At 31.9% G+C, this 19,092-nt stretch overlaps 1 protein-coding gene across 1 annotated transcript in view; it reads left to right on the forward strand.

Moving 5' to 3' along the window:
- The window catches only part of LOC145268371 (chromosome-associated kinesin KIF4A-like), a 123,580-nt gene that overhangs the window by 96,446 nt on the left and 8,042 nt on the right, over positions 1 to 19,092 (forward strand). Inside the window, exons 21-27 of the mRNA XM_080123922.1 lie at positions 701 to 750; positions 5,072 to 5,148; positions 5,849 to 6,019; positions 7,017 to 7,109; positions 8,892 to 8,972; positions 11,387 to 11,500; positions 18,807 to 18,908. Of these exons, the coding sequence (XP_079980048.1) occupies positions 701 to 750; positions 5,072 to 5,148; positions 5,849 to 6,019; positions 7,017 to 7,109; positions 8,892 to 8,972; positions 11,387 to 11,500; positions 18,807 to 18,908 (688 nt within the window). The remainder of the gene's footprint in view (positions 1 to 700; positions 751 to 5,071; positions 5,149 to 5,848; positions 6,020 to 7,016; positions 7,110 to 8,891; positions 8,973 to 11,386; positions 11,501 to 18,806; positions 18,909 to 19,092) is intronic.

Raw genomic sequence — 19,092 nt, forward strand, 5'->3', positions numbered from 1 at the left:
GCCTCTGGGCCTTGATAAGAGGTGACTCTTTTGTTAAAAAAGCAAAAAACAAATGTATTTTTCAGTCGCCCACAATGCGAACAAGGACTCATGGTGCAGTGGTTAGAGCACTTGGAAAAATCAATTGTGAAAGTGATATTTTCCTGAAGATTAAAGTTTCAATTCTCAGTATGGCCAACCAAAAAATGCAATTGTCAGTTATCTAGTCATGGCTGATGGAACGAGAGCATGCTACCCCCATGAAGTGAATAAGGGGTACTGTTCAAATTTTCGAGTTTGACTGAAACATAGAGTTCGTCAAAATACACCCAAAAAAGGTTGAAAGTTACATTGACTGAAACATGAAAATGACACTCAAGATGAGAAAATCCAAATAATACAAATAACTGATCCTCATCTAAAAAATCCAGAAACATGATACCATGTGTCGATCTTTCTTTTGCCACAATGTGTTAATGTGTTCTTACAAGTAGACATAAAATTTTACCAGCATCTAGAGTATCATGCTCTAAGATAACATTTTGATATCTAGCAAAAATGTAAACACTAATTTACTACTGATATTATCAGCATTTATACTTCCAAAGTCCATTGTCTCAGATCTTTGTTGATGATTGTCGTCTAAGTTTTCTTGGGTCATCCTACTTTCTAGTTACATATGCTAATGGTGGTGTTAACCAAATTCTGTTTCTTTTGGCAGGAATATCCAAATAACAGAAATTCAAAATAAAATCCAAGATGGAGAATCTGGTAAATATATTTTGACTTTTTTTTTTTTCTTTTTAATGTGATAGAAACTATTTTAACAAATTTGAAGCTTTTTATTTTTTTCCACTGAAACAAAAATTTTATTGCTGAGTATTCCAGTTCTCTCAATGGCATTTTTTATTTCAAATATAATAATTTTCCACCCAGCTTGTATTATCATTATAAATATTTCAATAATAGATACTGTTATTGTCTTGACTATTTAAAACAAAAAAGCTTTTTTGTTATAGTAGAGTTCTATTATAAGAACTAGAAACCATTTTTTTGCCAGTATATATACTGTAAGTGGTGCTTGCTAATGAACAAATAATACTGACAATTTTTTGCTGACTTACACTACCCACTCAGGAAAAGGTAATACCTGAGAGGATGGTCTTATGGCAACAGAATCAATACTATATACTACCCCCCCTCTGCATTAAGCATTGAAAGATAGAATGTCAGTCTGAAATACTAGTGAATCGAATTGAGCATTAAAAGAAAATACAGCTTAATAGAAGTAATAAGAGTTATACTTTCAGACAGATATTAAATCTAAGTTAGTGATAGTTATGTCAAGCACTTTTGCAATATATGCATATATACTGGTTTGCAGAGCATATGTTACTGAAGTTCAAATCATAGGCTGTACTTGCTGTGCTTAGTACTTAGTATGTTGACACATGCATTGCTTCACTTGATGTGTAATTTGAAAGCTGGGCAGATGAACAGATAACGTTGTCTAATTTGTTCAATTCATGCTTTACATAATTGAATTGTAATGTAAAATAAGCAAAACTATGTGAGACATGGAAAGCAAAAACTTAATCAATCAAAATAGAAGGTCAATTTGTGAGACAGAATTCAGCAGTTTCGGGGTCTTTTGCAAAGATCCCGAGAGTGACAATATACACTGAACTATAAGATGCCCAGATTATCTGATACTACCCAAGTGCTACTTGTCAAAATGTTTCTATGATTTGCAACATGGCCTTAGAATCCACTGATCTTGATTATCGAAGTTGTGGCAATCAGCATTTTTCCTTGAGCCATCTGTTCAAAATAGAATAAACAGATGGTTCAAGGAAAAATGCTGATTGCCACAACTTCTATAATCAAGATCAGTGGATTCTAAGGCCATGTTGCAAATCATAGAAACATTTTGACAAGTAGCACTTGGGTAGTATCAGATAATCTGGGCATCTTATAGTTCAGTGTATATTGTCACTCTCGGGATCTTTGCAAAAGACCCCGAAACTGCTGAATTCTGTCTCACAAATTGACCTTCAGGCCAATCACAAAGGTGGGTGAATGTTTGCAATGGACTTCTGGAAAACCTGTGTAGTCTACATTTTCTAACAAGAATAATAAATATGTGATAAAGTCTTTTGGGGGTTTTAACGCAATTCTGGTATACATAAGAGGTTTTAAGCAAGGACTAAATCATTTAGTCTTGCTAAATATAGACATTTGAAAAGAAAACTGTCTGGAATTACAAGGGAACAATAATAATTCTCCTTTTCTTTAAGGAGACTGGAATCTGATTACCTTGAAGGAAGATTAAATCTGGATAGTATAGGGAGATGTGTGTAGAACAAGAAGCTTTAATGATTTAGTGAAAGAATAGATGAGAATTCTTAGGTCTGTAGATGTAGAACAGTTAAAGTAGTAGGGAAAAGATTTGATAAAAAGAAGGATAAATAAAGACCTGGATAGAAATAAGTTAATTTGGAGGCCAATTTTTAAAGCCGTCCCACACATGCCAGCATGTAAAACAAGCATTAAACCAAAGATGATGATTTTTATCTTTCTATTTAATCTATAGATATTGACTCAACTCAAGTTTTTAATTAATATATTTTATTACATAATTGCATTGAAATGATTAAACATAACGAATAACAGGAAAAGTAAGTAAAACTCGTTGAAAAAAAACTATCGTATTTACTATTTTCAGTTGCCTGCATAGCTCTTGGACTGAAAAAAAGTTTGTTGAAAGATCTAAAAGTGACTGATTGAAATGCAAATATGTCAACTAATGAGTATTTCAGGTTATCATACTTTTTAAGGGATTGTACAATGAGTCAAGGATTCGTGCCAGATATTGTTAACACTTTTCATCTGTCTTTTTCAAATCCTAAGATATAGCTTGGCATGTAGGTCTGTTGTTAGAGGGAGAGCTCCTCCACAAAGTACTATTCTCCTTCTTTACTTGGTTGGCACACACATATGATGTTGGGCAGTTTAAGACATGGGTGGTGATAATAAAAGACGACCTGACAACATCATCATGCACATAAATATGTTGTTACTGATTGTATTAGGAATCTGTTTGGAATGAAATCTCATAGAACAGTACCATTTAGGATCACATGTCTAGGAAAATGAAAAGAAAAACAGAAAAACAGGCACCAAGCCTAGTCATGACTTCACAAGAACTTTACAAGATTTCGGTTTCATGTGTTTAAGTACCTTTGTGTGGTTAGCATTTACGTTGGAATTTCCGTAGAGATTATCAGTCAGTAAATCCACTGTAGAACACTGTACTAAACATGCACAATGCTGCATGTTTAGTAGGATGCATACTACAAATAACAGCCCTGCAAAGTTAAGAGGAGATATCTAAGAAAACTGAGATTTATGCTGATCATTCAGATAATACATCCCCTGCTCAGTAAGTTTTATGTTCAGTAATAAAATTGTCCATCATGTTCAAGTAAGTTGGCTGTGACCTACATCAAATGACGCCTCTCTCTTTCTCTGTCTAATAGATATATTCCAGGAAAATGAGCAAAGTGAGTAAGTTGTATCTCTACCAGTCTTGGGAAGAGAGACCAACGGGGCCCAAAGGGAAGTGTTGGAAGACATGTTTCTTCTGACTGTCATTCAGTGGCAATATCAAATAAGAGTAAGATTGTTACTTGTTTTAAACTTAAGTTATAGTTTTGTTTGGAAATAAAATCCCTTTGTTACAGCAGTGAGTCTACATAATTAACAATTCATACTAGCTGCCTCAGCCTGGCATTGCCTTTTAGTGTTTTTAATTTTTATTATTTGTTTTTTAAGCTCTGCTGTTTATAACTTTTTTAAATATAATTTTTTTTTCCCCAAAGAGGTCTGTAATTGACAAATACAATTTCAGCCCCCAAACCCTTTATTTAAAAAAAAAAAATTTAGATAGTATCTGTATTAAGTTTCCGATTTGTTTGAACTATTTTCTGAAAGGAATTAAATCAAACTGCATTTTATTTTTATTAACATGCTGGAATGATTTACCAAAAGAATTGACGAATCAGATAGCAATTTTGTTGTTAGAACATTATTGATGACAAAATTAGAAAAAGACATTTGCTTTCCTTTATATATTAAAAATGACATATATATATATATATATACCTACACACACTAGCAGTTCATGCTTTCGCAATCATCAGTACAGGTGTTAAGTTTTGAGACATTTGTGTTGAACAAAGATGGCGGCTTAGTTCAGATCAGTAACCAAGATGGCGGCGTAGTTCAGATCAGTAACCAAGATGGCGGCGAAGAATTAAATGCGGTCCGTGACATAGCAAATGGTGAACTGAGTGAATCAAAAATTCGATTTTTATAATTTTGTGACGTTTTGATTGGTTGTTTAGCACAGACGTTGGTTATAAAAATGATTGGCGAATCCATTCGTCTCATACCCCCATCACAAGTCAAAAACTTTTTACAACAAGAAATGATGATTGCTACTGGTTGGGAGTGCACTTCAATTTCTTGTTCTTTGTCAGTGGAGGAGAAATCCTTCACGACTGAGACAAGTTTTATTTTTGTTCCTTTTTTCCACATTAAAAAATGACCCTGGTGTCTACCTCTGTCCTGTGGGGAGACATTGTAGATAGGAACAAAGCCACCTTTGAGTCTATTACCTCCAAGTCATCATCAACTGCCATGAGAATTAAAGGAAATTTAACAACTATAAATGCCAAATATAGGCACACTGATAAGATGGTCAATAGTGTTCAAATGACCATAAATTGTGAATATCGCACAATGTCAACCAACTGCTTTTGTTTCCCAGACAGTACTCCATTTTAAGAAGGGCCTAATATTTTTAAATTATGTTTATACCTACAGACACTAGTGTGTCATGCTTTTGCAACCATCAGTGCCGGGCGTGATGATAGCTATTAAATGAAGTTATATAATTTTATTTTTTAACTATATGTAAATAAAGAATTAATCTTTTTATTTTGAAATTTGTATTTAAAATGTTTGTCATTAATTTCTTAGTATGTTTGCATCTTGGCTGAGTTTAATAAAAACATTTTTTTCTTTAAAGATAAAGCAAAACCATGTTGGGAAACACTACATTCAATGAATGAAGCTAAACTCTTTTTAAAATTTCTGTTTGAAAAGGTGAGTTATGAAACCATACAAAAAATGACAATCTTCATTACTTTTCACATTATATAAATTAAATATTTAATTAAATCTTCTGCTGGACATAAATGCAATAAAATTTAAAATATATATTAAAATGCTTCAAATTGTTAGATATTTTGGGGGGCAAATATTAGGCTAACAAAGATATTCTGGTCATGGATAACAATAAAAGTCAGCAAGATGTGTATATAACATTTTTCATAACCTGTTACGCATACTTTTTTTTGAATACCCAACCTTTCTATAGTGCACTACTTCCTCCTCTATATAATTACAAATTACATGAAACTTCCTCCTGTTCATGACTGACGAAATGAGAGCAAGTTATCTCTGGATTAAAATAAAGTATTCTTTTCGAAATTACATTAACCAAAATGTAAGAATAACATAAAGTTGTTTGAATAATCCAAGTAATTCAATTAAGTATTTTGCATAGATTGGAAAATTTTTAAAGGTTCAAACTTATTCTAATAAAAGTTATTTGTATGAAATGGTAGAAAATAATATCAGATGAGTTTTACTGGAAGAGAATGAAAGGCTAGAGTTTTAATGAATTTTGTGCACTAAATTTGCATCTATTTATATTAACATTTCACAAATCATTTGTTAAGGTGGCAATAAGTAAAAAAGAGTGAACATTATCTGTGTTTTGTTTTTTTTGTCTTTTTGTTAGTCTGTGGCTGAAAAAGTGAAAACTTTAATCATGTCTGGAGAATTAAAAGGAGTACAACAGGAAAAAGAGGAGCAAGAAGCAAGACTGGAGAAAAAAGCAATGGAGATTGAATCTTTAGCCAACGTATATGACGCTGAGAAGACAAATATTCTGCAAAAACACGAAAACAAGGTAACTTAAACTTCATTTTTAAAAAAAAATTTTTTTTATTTTCCTTTTTATATTCCATTTTATTTTCTTGCTTATTTTTATTTTTCCTTATGCTCTTTTCTTTTTCCTCTTTATCCTCTTTTTTCCTCTTTTCCCTCCTCTTTTTCTCTTTTTCCCCTCTTTTCCTTTTTTCCTCTTTCCTTTTTTCCTCTTTCCTTTTTTCCTCTTTCCTTTTTTCCTCTTTCCTCTTTCCTTTTTTTCCTCTTTCCTTTTTTTCCTCTTTCCTTTTTTTCCTCTTTCCTTTTTTTCCTCTTTCCTTTTTTTCCTCTTTCCTTTTTTTCCTCTTTCCTTTTTTTCCATTGTTCCTTTTTTTCCATTGTTCCTTTTTTTTCCATTGTTCCTTTTTTTCCATTGTTCCTTTTTTTCCATTGTTCCTTTTTTTCCATTGTTCCTTTTTTTTCAATTGTTCCTTTTTTTTCCATTGTTCCTTTTTTTTCCATTGTTCCTTTTTTTCCATTGTTCCTTTTTTTCCATTGTTCCTTTTTTTCCATTGTTCCTTTTTTTCCATTGTTCCTTTTTTTTCCATTGTTCCTTTTTTTTCCATTGTTCCTTTTTTTCCATTGTTCCTTTTTTTCCATTGTTCCTTTTTTTTCCATTGTTCCTTTTTTTCCATTGTTCCTTTTTTTCCATTGTTCCTTTTTTTCCATTGTTCCTTTTTTTCCATTGTTCCTTTTTTTCCATTGTTCCTTTTTTTCCATTGTTCCTTTTTTTCCATTGTTCCTTTTTTTCCATTGTTTCTTTTTTCCATTGTTTCTTTTTTCCATTGTTTCTTTTTTCCATTGTTTCTTTTTTCCATTGTTTCTTTTTTCCATTGTTCCTTTTTTCCATTGTTCCTTTTCTTTCCTTTTTTCTTTTCCTTTCCTTTCTTTCTCTCTTGTGCTTTTTTTATGCCTTTTTCTTTTCTTTTTGTCTTTGTTAGTTTTATTTTCCTCTCTTAAAAATTATTTTTAATTCTCAGGTTTTGCGATTATTGAAACAATTACGAAGATTTACAAATGAAGATCCAAATGTGACAATCGATGAAGAAACAAAATTCAAGGTTGAAAAGCAGGTAATATTTTACTTTATTACTGCTATCCACATGCATTCATGTAAAAATCCAAGATGGTGGCTAAAAAGACAAACAAAATTTCAATCCTTGTATTAAATAAATCATGCAATAATTGGATTGAATAAGTAAAAGTATAGCAGGTTAATTTTAGAAAAGGCTTTTTGGGGCAATTTAAAAAAAAGATCAAGAGAGATGGATATTTTATGGTATTCTTTTTTAGAAACCTGCACCTCTCCTCTAAAAATTGCTTATATATAATTTATTGACCTCATTAAAAACTGTCCCGCACAAAATGCTGACTGCTGAATACCTATCGCCGTCACGTCAATCAAAAACGAGCACCTGTTTTTTGTTTTTTATTCACACTTTACCATTTTCCAACTGCGCGTCGTCAAGGCTTTGTTTTTTTTTTTCACGGGCACCTGTTTTTTTTTTTTTTCACACACACCTACAAACACCCAGGCAACGCCGGGTACCCCTCGCTAGTATAATATAAAGCTGAATGTCTGTGTGTGTCTGGTCACGAATAGGCTCCTATATGGTTAACTATTTTAAAAAAACTGATTACATATAATGATAGAAAATGTATCGAGACACAGGAATGGGTATGTTTGATCTGGCAGAACGGTGGTTCATTAAAATTGTGAGGTCTGTGTTCACGGCTGGTCCACAAAGTATGGAAATAAAAAAATTTTTAAATTAAAAAAAAAAAAAAAAAAAAAAAAAAAAAACGTTTACAAGTGTTTTTGATATAGATGTACATAATAATACTTTGATAAGTATGTTTTAACTTAAATAGGGATGGTATAATAAAATTGTGGAGTCTGCGTTCGCGCCTGGCCTCAATAGAATGGAAATAGGCACAAACTTTAATAAAGACTTTTCATATCTATCTTCGTAAGTATATTTTGATAATTATGTTCCAGTTTGAAGAAATATGGTATGATAAAATTATGGCGTGTTCGTTTGCACCTGACCTCCATAGAATGGAAATATGTCACAAAGTTTAACAAGGTTTTTTAATATAAATCCACAGAATATTGTGATAAGTGTTTCAGTGTGAACAGGTATAGTATAATAAATTATGGGGTTTATCTATTTTATTTTTACTTTCATCATATTTTGCTTTGGTTTTGATATCCCCATATTCGAAGCTATCTCTTTACAACCTTTCCTTTTCATAACTTATCATACTTTCATAAATCAGTCCATTTTTTGTAGGCTGTTTTTGAACCCAGTCAACGACGGGTACTTTTGCTAGTGTGTGTGTGTATATATATATATATATATATATATATATATATATATATATATATATAATGCATGCAAAGAAGATTAAATGGTAGTTATATATTCTTTCTGATTTAAGAAATACATTTTGGATGACTAGAGTCTGTTTTCAATTTAACACTTTTTTTTTTATCTAAGTGGAGTTGAGTTGGTGATTTCTGGGCATAAGTTCAGGTACTTGCATCCCAAAATGACGTAGCTTCATCAGGTAGTGACAAGGAGACTTTTTGATTGTCTGAAAACCTTTGTTTTTATTGAACCATTATTTGCTTCTCCTCCTTACTGCACACCATATTTACCTTGATAACTTCTCTCTAGTTTATCTTTTTCTTTCTCCCAACAATTATATGCAATCTTTTCTCTTTTTCCCTCTTTCTAGTTAATGTCTGCAAATTAAAAGCAAGAGAAATGACTATTTTATTTAGTTTGAAAATATGGACAGAAATTAAATTAACAGTAATTTTGTTTTTTTTTTCTTTTACCATTTTTCAGGAATCTTATGAAGAAATAATAACTAATTTGAAAAGTCAAATTGAATCTAAAGATGCAGAAATTGGAACCTTGAAATCCACGGTTAGTAGTCCTTAGCATCTAATTCTCTTTGTACTGAAAGATAAACTTGCTTTTATATGCATCATACTTATATATATATATATATATATATATATATATATATATATATATATATATATACATACACACACTAGGTTGGGTTACAACCATTATCATTATATGTTCTACTTGATCATTAAAACATCAACATATCTTTTTAGACATTTTTTTTTTTTTTTGCATAACTAGTAACCTTTCTCTTATTATTATGAGGTAATCTTATAGACAAAATTTACTATCTAATTCACATGTTTGTGATGCATGTGGTCATGCGTATATAAATTAGATGTCAACACTGAAGAAAAGGGAAACGCTTTCTCTAAATACTAAAAAAAAAATGCGAAAAATTAGTGGTTGTATCAGCATAGGGAGATGGGACAGAGGAAATACATAATAGTCTGAGTAATTGTTCAGTTAATTGCAGATCATGGCTCATTAGAACAAGTAAAACTTTTTTTTTTTTTTCAAATATAATGCAATCTCAGAACTACCATGTATTTTAGCATGTACATTTTGTTAATCAATAATATTATGGAAACAAACACTTATATATATATATATATATATATATATATCAACATTTTGTCTTTATTTCAAGATTTTTCACTTTCTTAGAATGACTGATGTTGATAAAAAACAATGATGTTAGAATTCAAACTATGTGATGCACTTACAAAGTTGTATATATACACCTTTTTTTTTATATATTGATGATATGTATAAACATTGGTTGGGAATGTGATGTTAAATTACAAATAAGATCAAAATTCAAGTTCTGTTCCGTTAGTTTGATGATAAAAAGAGATGCATTAATGAAGTTATTAAATTGTTTGTGTCAAAGTGTATAATGACTGCTGATTCCAATTAAAAGAATGACCATGTTGTAATGCATATTTTGAATTATGACATCTATATTTTATTTGGAAAAAAAAAAAGTCATCTTGGAAAGTCTTTACATGAAGACAAAACCGTTGATAAATATATAAACAATTTTCAGTTTTTCCTTTACATTTCTCATTAGGTTGGATTATTATTTGCATAAGTATATCTGTGTATGTATGTATATGCATATACTTTCAATTATAAAATATATACTTATAATATATAAAAAAGCATCTTTCCCATTGGGCTAATTAAGCTCAATGAAAACGTTTTAACACTTTCAGAACATATATATCAGTAGTTTACATTCCAAAGCCAAAAAATATATATCTCCATATATAATATTTTGATTGCAAAAATTGACCTCTGAACCAAAGTACAGTAGGTTTTCAACAGTAGATGTCACATATAAATTCAATACATCTACCTTGATAGCCACTATCTTATGAATACCATTTCTGCTACATTCACTCATAATAAAATGCTACATTACATCCGATAAGCAACGCCATCACAATCACCACATCTACAGAGGAAAAAGTTCCTATTTTTCTCTCAATATTTAGTGCTCCCATCGCTACCAGTTGAGACCGAGTCAAATTCTATATTTTCCTACAATATTGTGCTTGCGCCACCATTAACTGGTTATTACATACTATTTCCATTTTCTGATTCACAAATAATAAAACTTCCCTAGCCTTATTCCGGCCATCATGATTAACTAAGTTCTGACCATTCTTATATTCGGGATTAATGGTATTATCATAAACGAACACTAACCTACTATTCAAATATGGCATCGCTATGATACCTATTTTTTCCCTAAGAGTATATTGCTGCATTTCTTTTTACACAGCAACACGCAGGCAGCACGAGAGAGAAAACGCTTCTTTTTTTTTTTTTTTTTTTTTTAAAGCTAAACAGTATGTGAAAGGGGTGTTCTCTCTCTCAACAGGTGTGTGAGCAGCTTTATTTTTTTTGCTAAAAGAGCAGATTTTTTGTTCATTCCCATTGCTCCATTGATGCTCCTTAATTAAAAAATTGACTAAAAAAAATGTAATAAATTACTTTAATTTGATTATTTTTCCTTTGTTTTAAATATAAAGCACTGCAAATTTATTTTATTTTATTTTTTTTTATTTCATTTTATTTTTTTTTATCAGTAATTATTTAATTCTGTTTTAGGCAGTCACTACTCAGAAATGTTTTAAAACTCAATCCTTTTAATCTTAGTCACTCTATGAATGTATATTTATGTAACTGCAAAAGCAACATTCAAAAATATAAATGTACCAATATAAACTAGTTGATGCTTTCGGCTATGCTGGGTGAAATTTAAATTAAATATTTTTAAATATTCCTAATAAAATCCATACAGTATGAGCAGAATTTATTTTTTTAAAAATGCACTATTTTCGGGTTGCTTATGTACATTTTGCCTGGCATTTTTTTTTTTTCTTGTGATTTTCAATTATTTTATTTTACATTTAAAGATGGAAAACGGTTTCCATACACCAGACCTATTCGCTGACGTCAGTGACAGTACAGATCCAGACTGGACAGTTACTCCATATGTTAAGAAAGCCAGGACTGTACTAACAAAAACTGTATGTTTATGATTTTATTTGTATTTGTAACCTCTCTTCCTCTCCCCTTTTCCTTCTTTCTCTTTCTTCCCCACACCATCTCCTTTTATTCTCTCTCCATTTTGTTCAAACTGAAGCACAACTATTTGATCTGTTTAAATTGGGGATCGGCAACTCATTCGACTCCGCAGGCCGAATCATCTTATAATGATGGATTGCATACCAGACAAAGGCTATTAATGAAAAATTAATGAAAATTACACATGTAGACCCCCTGTCAATTTAAATATTTAAAACAATAATGAAAATAAATATAACTACTTCATTTACTCACATAAATTAATATACAAAAGTATAAATTTATGCATAAACTTTAAGTATTTACTTTAACAGTGCTCAATATGTAAGTAGAGCTAGTTAGTAAGTTATAAAATATATATAACGATTAAGCTACACTGAATATTCCGCGTTTCATCCACTCTAGGATTCTTAAGCCTGAAGAATCCTAGAGTGGATGAAACGAGGAATATTCAGTGTAGCTTAATTGCCATATATATTTTATAACTTACTAAAAATAAATATTAAGAAATCAGAAAAACAAAAGAATATAAAATTTAAGAAAACACCTAACAAAAAACTTCAAAATACTTCAAAGTGAAAAAAATCAATAGATTTTGAAACTTATCAAAAATTATACCACAGACAAGCAAGACACACACAAACAAAATACATATACACATATACAAATAGTTGCAAACATAAAAGCTTACATGCATGCACGTACAATATCATCCACACGTTCATGACGCATGTATGTATAATGCATGTATGTTTAACTGTCTTTAGATTTCTGCTACCTCGCATGTCAGTCCTTCCCTGATCTCCTTTGTGTTATTTCTTTTTACTTGTTATCCTTTAACGTAGTCAAAAGTTATAACAAATAAAAATCTATTATTTGACATTAAACATAAACAACGCTGCTCATAAAAGATAACTGGCAGATATTTAATATTTTTACTGCACCGAGGTGTGTATCAATACTATTAAAAAAAACAAATTTCATTTGAAGGTTGATGATATAGCAAAACTTAAAAATGTTGACATATGTGCATATTCACATTTAATCACAAATGTTGAATATACATAAATAATAATTCATATTAACAACGGATGAATATAGTAGTAAAAAATATTTATTCAATTGAAAACATTGTTGGAATCATTTGTTTATAAATACATAGCAACTTTATTAAGCTATCACCAACAACCAAAACATTAATCGGAAAGTTTATTGTTTTTATTAAGAGTGTGTCAATATTTGGTTTCAAACTTGTTGATATTAAGAGCAAGATACCATCAAAATAGTTATCAGTTAATCTTGTTCTCAAATTGTTCTTTCTTTGCTTCAATTTTGACAGATTTGTTTACATTGATAGGTACTTCGAAACAAAGATATCAACCTTTTTTTGCATGGGTCACTAATTTGAAGTACTTTCTACTTGGGAAAATATACTTTGCATAAAAATCAATTAATGAAATAACTTTGGAATTAAATTTTGATCTTAATAAATCATCACACTTTATTTCTATCATTCTGATACTGTTTCCACATCAAATGGTGTAGCAAACAGTTTGAAATTATTTTATGCAAACAGTCAGCAAATGTGATACAAATTCGTTTTGCAAATCTTGAATTATATTCTCAAATGACTGTATCCTGTGGTTTCCTTGCTTGGAATGATGGAAATGAGCTCAGTTTTATTTCTAGATTGATGTTCCCACAATACAAGTATTTTTATTTTGAAGGCAACAATGCATCTCATAAGCTGAATTTTACCTTAGATTAGTAAATTTAAATAATTCAAATGAGTTGCTGTATCCACAATGAATGCTAAAGTTGTGAGCCAATCAGGATCTTGAAAATGTGAACTATTCATGTTTACTTTTGAGGAATACCATCATCTCTTTATGTAAGACAAGTACTCATTTTAAAATCGACCCTAGCTAAGTTAGCATACAACAGAAATATGCAAGGTCATAATATTCTGCCTGAGTATCCAAAAAATTAGTTAAATTGTTGATGATTCAATCCACAAGATAGAATCAAATTCAGTTTTCATGGCATCTATAACATTTTTAAACTTTAAGTACTTGGCACACAGTGTCTCATAATGAATAATGTAATGCATTTTTACAAATTTGTGTAATTTCATGGCTGGGGGGAGGACTATTGTTGGAGGAATGAAATAGAAAACTGACTGAGACATTATCTCTTTGGGGTTGTCCCCATTTAATGTCTGTCAGTGATCGATTGGCCAAATTTGCTCTCAGTTTTATGTTTATTTTTTTATTTTGTCCGCAGAAATGGGGATGATTAAGCTTTGATCATTTTTTTTTTTTTTTTTTTTTTTCAAATTTGGTTGGGTAGATCAGAAATAACAGCAAGCCTTTTGTTGAATTAGAAAGCCTTGTCTTGTGTTAAAAATACATACATTGATAATCAAGTTTGTCGGCTGGTCAAAATGCCTTTATGGATTGGATCCTGTCTATGGGCCGTAGGTTGCCGACCCTTGAACCCATGAATTGTATATGTGTACTAGGTATAAAAATTACTAGAATTTTTTTTTTTTTTTTTTTTTTTTTTTTTTCCAAGAAAATGTTTTTAAATTTTATGGCAGAATTGTCTAGCAACATTTTGAATAGAATTGCTGATTGAAATACTGCTGTTTCTAGCTCTCTTCCAATCTGACACAATAGTGGGATACTTTTAACATCTCTAAAGACAAGTTTCTCTCCTATCATCACCAACACTTGGAGCTTTGTTTTGTCTCAGTTTAAATGAATGTCTCTCCTTAAGGGAGCCTCTGTGCTTTGATAAACTCCTAACCCTAAAACTTCTGTTGCTAAGGTCATTGGAAAAATTATTGGATCATTCTATCACTACAAAAAGTGCCTCACTTTTGATTCAATCTTCTACTTGTTAAAAAGTCAAATTTATCCTAAGATTATTGCTCCCTCCTCGTCTGGGGACCTGGTGCTACCATATCAGGCTGTCTATTGGCTTCCTGAGACGAAATACACCTACATCGAATTTTTTTTGTTTTCTATTCTCTTTTGTAAAACTTAATTATGTTCTGCAAAAACAAAAATAACAGCCCCCTTCCCCTCTCCTTTCTTTTTCCTTCTCTACTTCCCAACCCCATCAGTGGGGCATTAGAATACACTGACTGCCCCCCTGCAGAGAGGAAAAGTCCCTCAATGGGGCCACCTGTTGGCCGTAGGTGGCATTCCGTAATGTCTACGAAAAGGATCCTGGTGGCTGAGCAACTGATACCTAGGGAAATAAAGGTATCCATTGCAACACTCCACTTTGGCCTCGTACTGGGCCAGACGGGCGGTCGGAAAGGCCCGATCCGATCAATCGGCTGGTCACGTCTAGCTCACCACTTATACACATATAATCTGCACCAAATATAAATACTACACCCCCCCCCCCAATCAATACTGATCCCCAAATAAGTGGTGAAAGCAGTGGCTGAGGGTCAATTGTATATAGTGAACAAGGATGACATGGATGTTTTTCTCTGATCTTTCCCATATTCAGATGAACCATTAAAGTATTTACTTTCTATTTATAATGACGTCTGGCTCAATGGCAATCTTCCAGCCATATGGAAACAAGCCACAGTCATTCCTATACCAAAACCAGGAAAGGATGCATCTGACCCCTCCAATTATCGCCCCATAGCTCTAACAAGCTACATGTGTAAGATCATGGAGAGAATGGTCAACACCAGATTAATTTGGTTTCTGGAAACAAATAAAATAACTAATTTTCAATGTGGCTTCCAAAAACATCGGAGCACAACAGACCATTTAATTTGTTTAGAAACTTTCATTTGAAATTCACTTACACAAAAAGCATATGACTGCTATTTTCTTTGATCTTGAAAAAGCGTACGATACCATATGGAGATACGGCATCATGAAAGATCTTAAAGAAGCTGGAGTGAAAGGAAGGCTACCCATCTTCATCAACAACTTTATCAACAATAGATTATTCAATGTCCGTGTAGGAACATGCCTCTCTGACATCAAGGAACAGGAAACGGGAGTTCCACAGGGAAGTATTTTGTCGGTAACATTATTCAGGCTAAAATTTAACAGTATTGTTGGATGCATAAACCAAGGTGTGGATTGCTCTCTATATGTTGATTTTTTAATTGCATACAGCTCGAGACATATCCATATAATTGAGCGTCAACTTCAACAATGCATTGACAAAATAAAAAAATGGACAACTAAGAATGGCTTCAAATTTTCCATTAACAAAACAAAATGTATGCACTTTTGTCAACTAAGAAAACTGCACCCAGATCCTCTTTTAAAACTAGATGATATTCCGATTCCTGTTGTAAATGAACATAAATTCTTAGGGTTAATACTAGACAAAAAACTTACATTCATCCCTCATATAAAACCTCTTAAAAATAAATGTAATAAAACTCTCCAGCTAATGTGGGTCATTGCCCACATAGATTGGAGAGTAGACGGACAAACCCTATTAAGTTATATAGATCACTAGTGCGATTGAAACTAGATTATGGCAGATTCATTTATGATGCCACCAGAAAGTCTTACATAAAGATACTGAACACTGTTCAATATCAGGGCCTCAGGCTTGCGCTGGGAGCCTTCCGAACTTCCCCCATCGATAGTCTCTATGCAGAAGCCAATGAACCCCCATTATTAATTCGGCGCGATAAACTAGCCTTGCAATACCTGACCAAAATTCTCTCTTGCCCAGACAATCCTGCTTACGACTGCATTGCAAACTCACTAGATTACTCGCTCTGTGATAGGAAAAAATCGCAACCAACAAATTCAGCCTCTAACTGTACCTTCAATCCAAATTACCAAAATCTATATGACCAAAAAGTAAAAGCTATAAAACTTTTTGGGCTCCGTACAAAACCACTAGTAGAAGATGCAGGTATCACAATCGCCAACATCCGTAGTGTCAACCAACTAAGCCTTCCACCCTGGCTACTAAAACAACCTGAAATTATCTTTGAATTAAATAACCTCCAAAAAAATCAAACCCATCCACTAATCTATCAAGAAAAATTCCTTATAATTCAGAAAAAATACCCAAACCATCAGCACATATACACAGATGGGTCCAAAGACAGCAACAAAGCCGGATGCAGAGTTGTATCCACTAACATTACCTTACAGAAGTGACTACCAGACCCTGCCTCAATTTTTAGTGCTGAAGCCACAGCCTTAGATATGGCACCAGACCCCATCACTGACCTTAGCCACAACAAATTTATAATTTTTTCAGACTCCCTATCGGTACTCAAATCCTTAAAGAATAAAAATTTAAATAACCCACTACTCATCAAACTGCTACAAAAAATACACACTCTTTCACAAAACAAAAGTATCAAATTTTACTGGATCCCCAGTCATTCTGGAATTCAGGGCAGTGAAAGAGCTGACATAGCTGCCAAAAACGCTTTAAAAGCAATATAGAAATTCCACATTCTGACTACAAATAATAAATAAATAATCTCATTATGAAGAAATGACAAGAAAGATAGAATAACTGTCCAAATAATAAACTTTTCAAGATCAAACCCATAATAAAAGAACGATTACCAGATGCCAGAAGATCACATAGAGAGGAAGTGATTTTGTCTTGTATTCGCATAGGACACACGCACATAACCCACTCCTTCCTGCTAAAAAAAGAAGACCCTCCAGAATGTTTTGCATGCCAAGAACCTTTTACAGTAAAACAATTTCTTTTGGATTGTGGCGATCTCGCGCATATCCGGCAAAATTATTACAATGTCAACGATATGAAAGAATTATTAAAAAAAAAAAATTCCAACAAAATACTAACATTTCTGAAAAAAGTAAATCTATATAAAAGAATATAACTTTAATTCAATCCAACTCTTCCCCCCCCCCCCAAAAAAAAAGCACATCACCTAATGACGCAAAAAGTCTGATTTGACTCCCTGATTAAATTAAAATATCTAATCCACAAAAAAAAAAAAATTGGAACTCGGCATTAAATAACAAAAAAAAAAGGGGGGGGTTGATATGCTGTAAAACCAAACCAAACCAATCATCTGGGGAGTAGCACTTCTATTTTGATATCAACCTCACAATGTAGTGGGGGTTATCACTTCTCTTTCCTGCTGCCCTTTTCTCACAGAAGAGGCATTGTTAGTCTCTCTCTCTATTCTATTGTTATTTCCATAGACAGTGCTTGCTGTAAAACTTTCACAATTCGTTTAACTACCACCATTGCAAAAGAATTTCTTTTCTTCCTGTGTACCTAAAACCAAATGGAACTTCCATGAACAAAGTTTCTTTCCAAGAACTTCCTATCTTCCTTGCAAATTGTAATAGCATCATCTTAAAATAAAATTTCAACAACTACTTGTAAAACTGTTCTTTTCAGTAATCAAATTTTGTCCATTTCATTAGTTTCCAATCCTTGCATTAATCCTTATCTAGTTGCTTTTGATCTTGCTGATAGTGACTCTTTTTTTTTCTCTCTCTTTTTTTGATAGAATTAAAAAAAAAAAAAAAAAAAAAAAAAAAGTTTCTAGTTATGATTTACAGAACAAACTGGAAATGAGCAAAGCAGTTTATGACTTGAAGATAAAATAAAAAAAAATAATGTAAGAAGGCAGGCTAGAGTAAAACATACAAATGCAAGACAGGGTGACAATTAAAAGATTTTTAGCCAAAGAAGGTATATAATATATTCAAACCTATAGAACGAATAAAGATTTTCTCAGCCTTTTTATGCGATGCTGGGCACCATATGATCTGTTGAGTCAGTGTTAGTACATTAAACAGTAGGGTATACATTCGTGCTTTTAGCTGGTCGTGGCAATAAATCTCGATATTTTGAAGATATGTAGAAAATTAGGAATAAAGTTGTCTTCTTTCAGTTTAAGGGAAATTAGCAAGATTTTACGAATAACTATCCGATTATAAAAAAAAAAACAATAAACACTTTTACTTTATCAAATGCTACTGCTGAATAAAGCTATAAATACATCAACCAAATCTCTGGATGCTATGGTGACTGACCATATGCAGGTTGGCCGATTGTGTAATTTATTTATATCATGAGTTTACCGTATTATCTCATTTGCCATTCCTTCCACCATCTAATACATGTAAAAAACAAACAAGCATAATATTAAACAATGTGAAAAGAAAACTGTTCTAAAAAAGAAATATAAACAAATATGATACATTCACATTTTGCTGCATAATTTATTTATTTTTTTTTTAGTGTCGCTGTAAGCTTGGTTGCCGATCAGCAAAATGTACTTGTGTGAAGAAAAACCAGCCATGTGGGTCACTTTGCCTGTGTCAAGGCAATTGTTATAATATGGTATGACAAAACCTTTTATTTCTCTTTAAAATCGTTTTGCATTTCATTTCTTTTTCACACCTTATGAAAATTGTTTTAAATCAGACATCCTAAATCAAGATTTTCATTCTCTTAAGTATTTCAACTTGTAATAACTCATTTATTTTAATTTTAGCAAATGTTCAGATCAACCGATATTTACACA

This window comes from Euprymna scolopes, chromosome 43 (genome assembly GCF_053919585.1).
Source record: "Euprymna scolopes isolate OS-2025 chromosome 43, ASM5391958v1, whole genome shotgun sequence".
NCBI lineage: Eukaryota > Metazoa > Mollusca > Cephalopoda > Sepiida > Sepiolidae > Euprymna > Euprymna scolopes.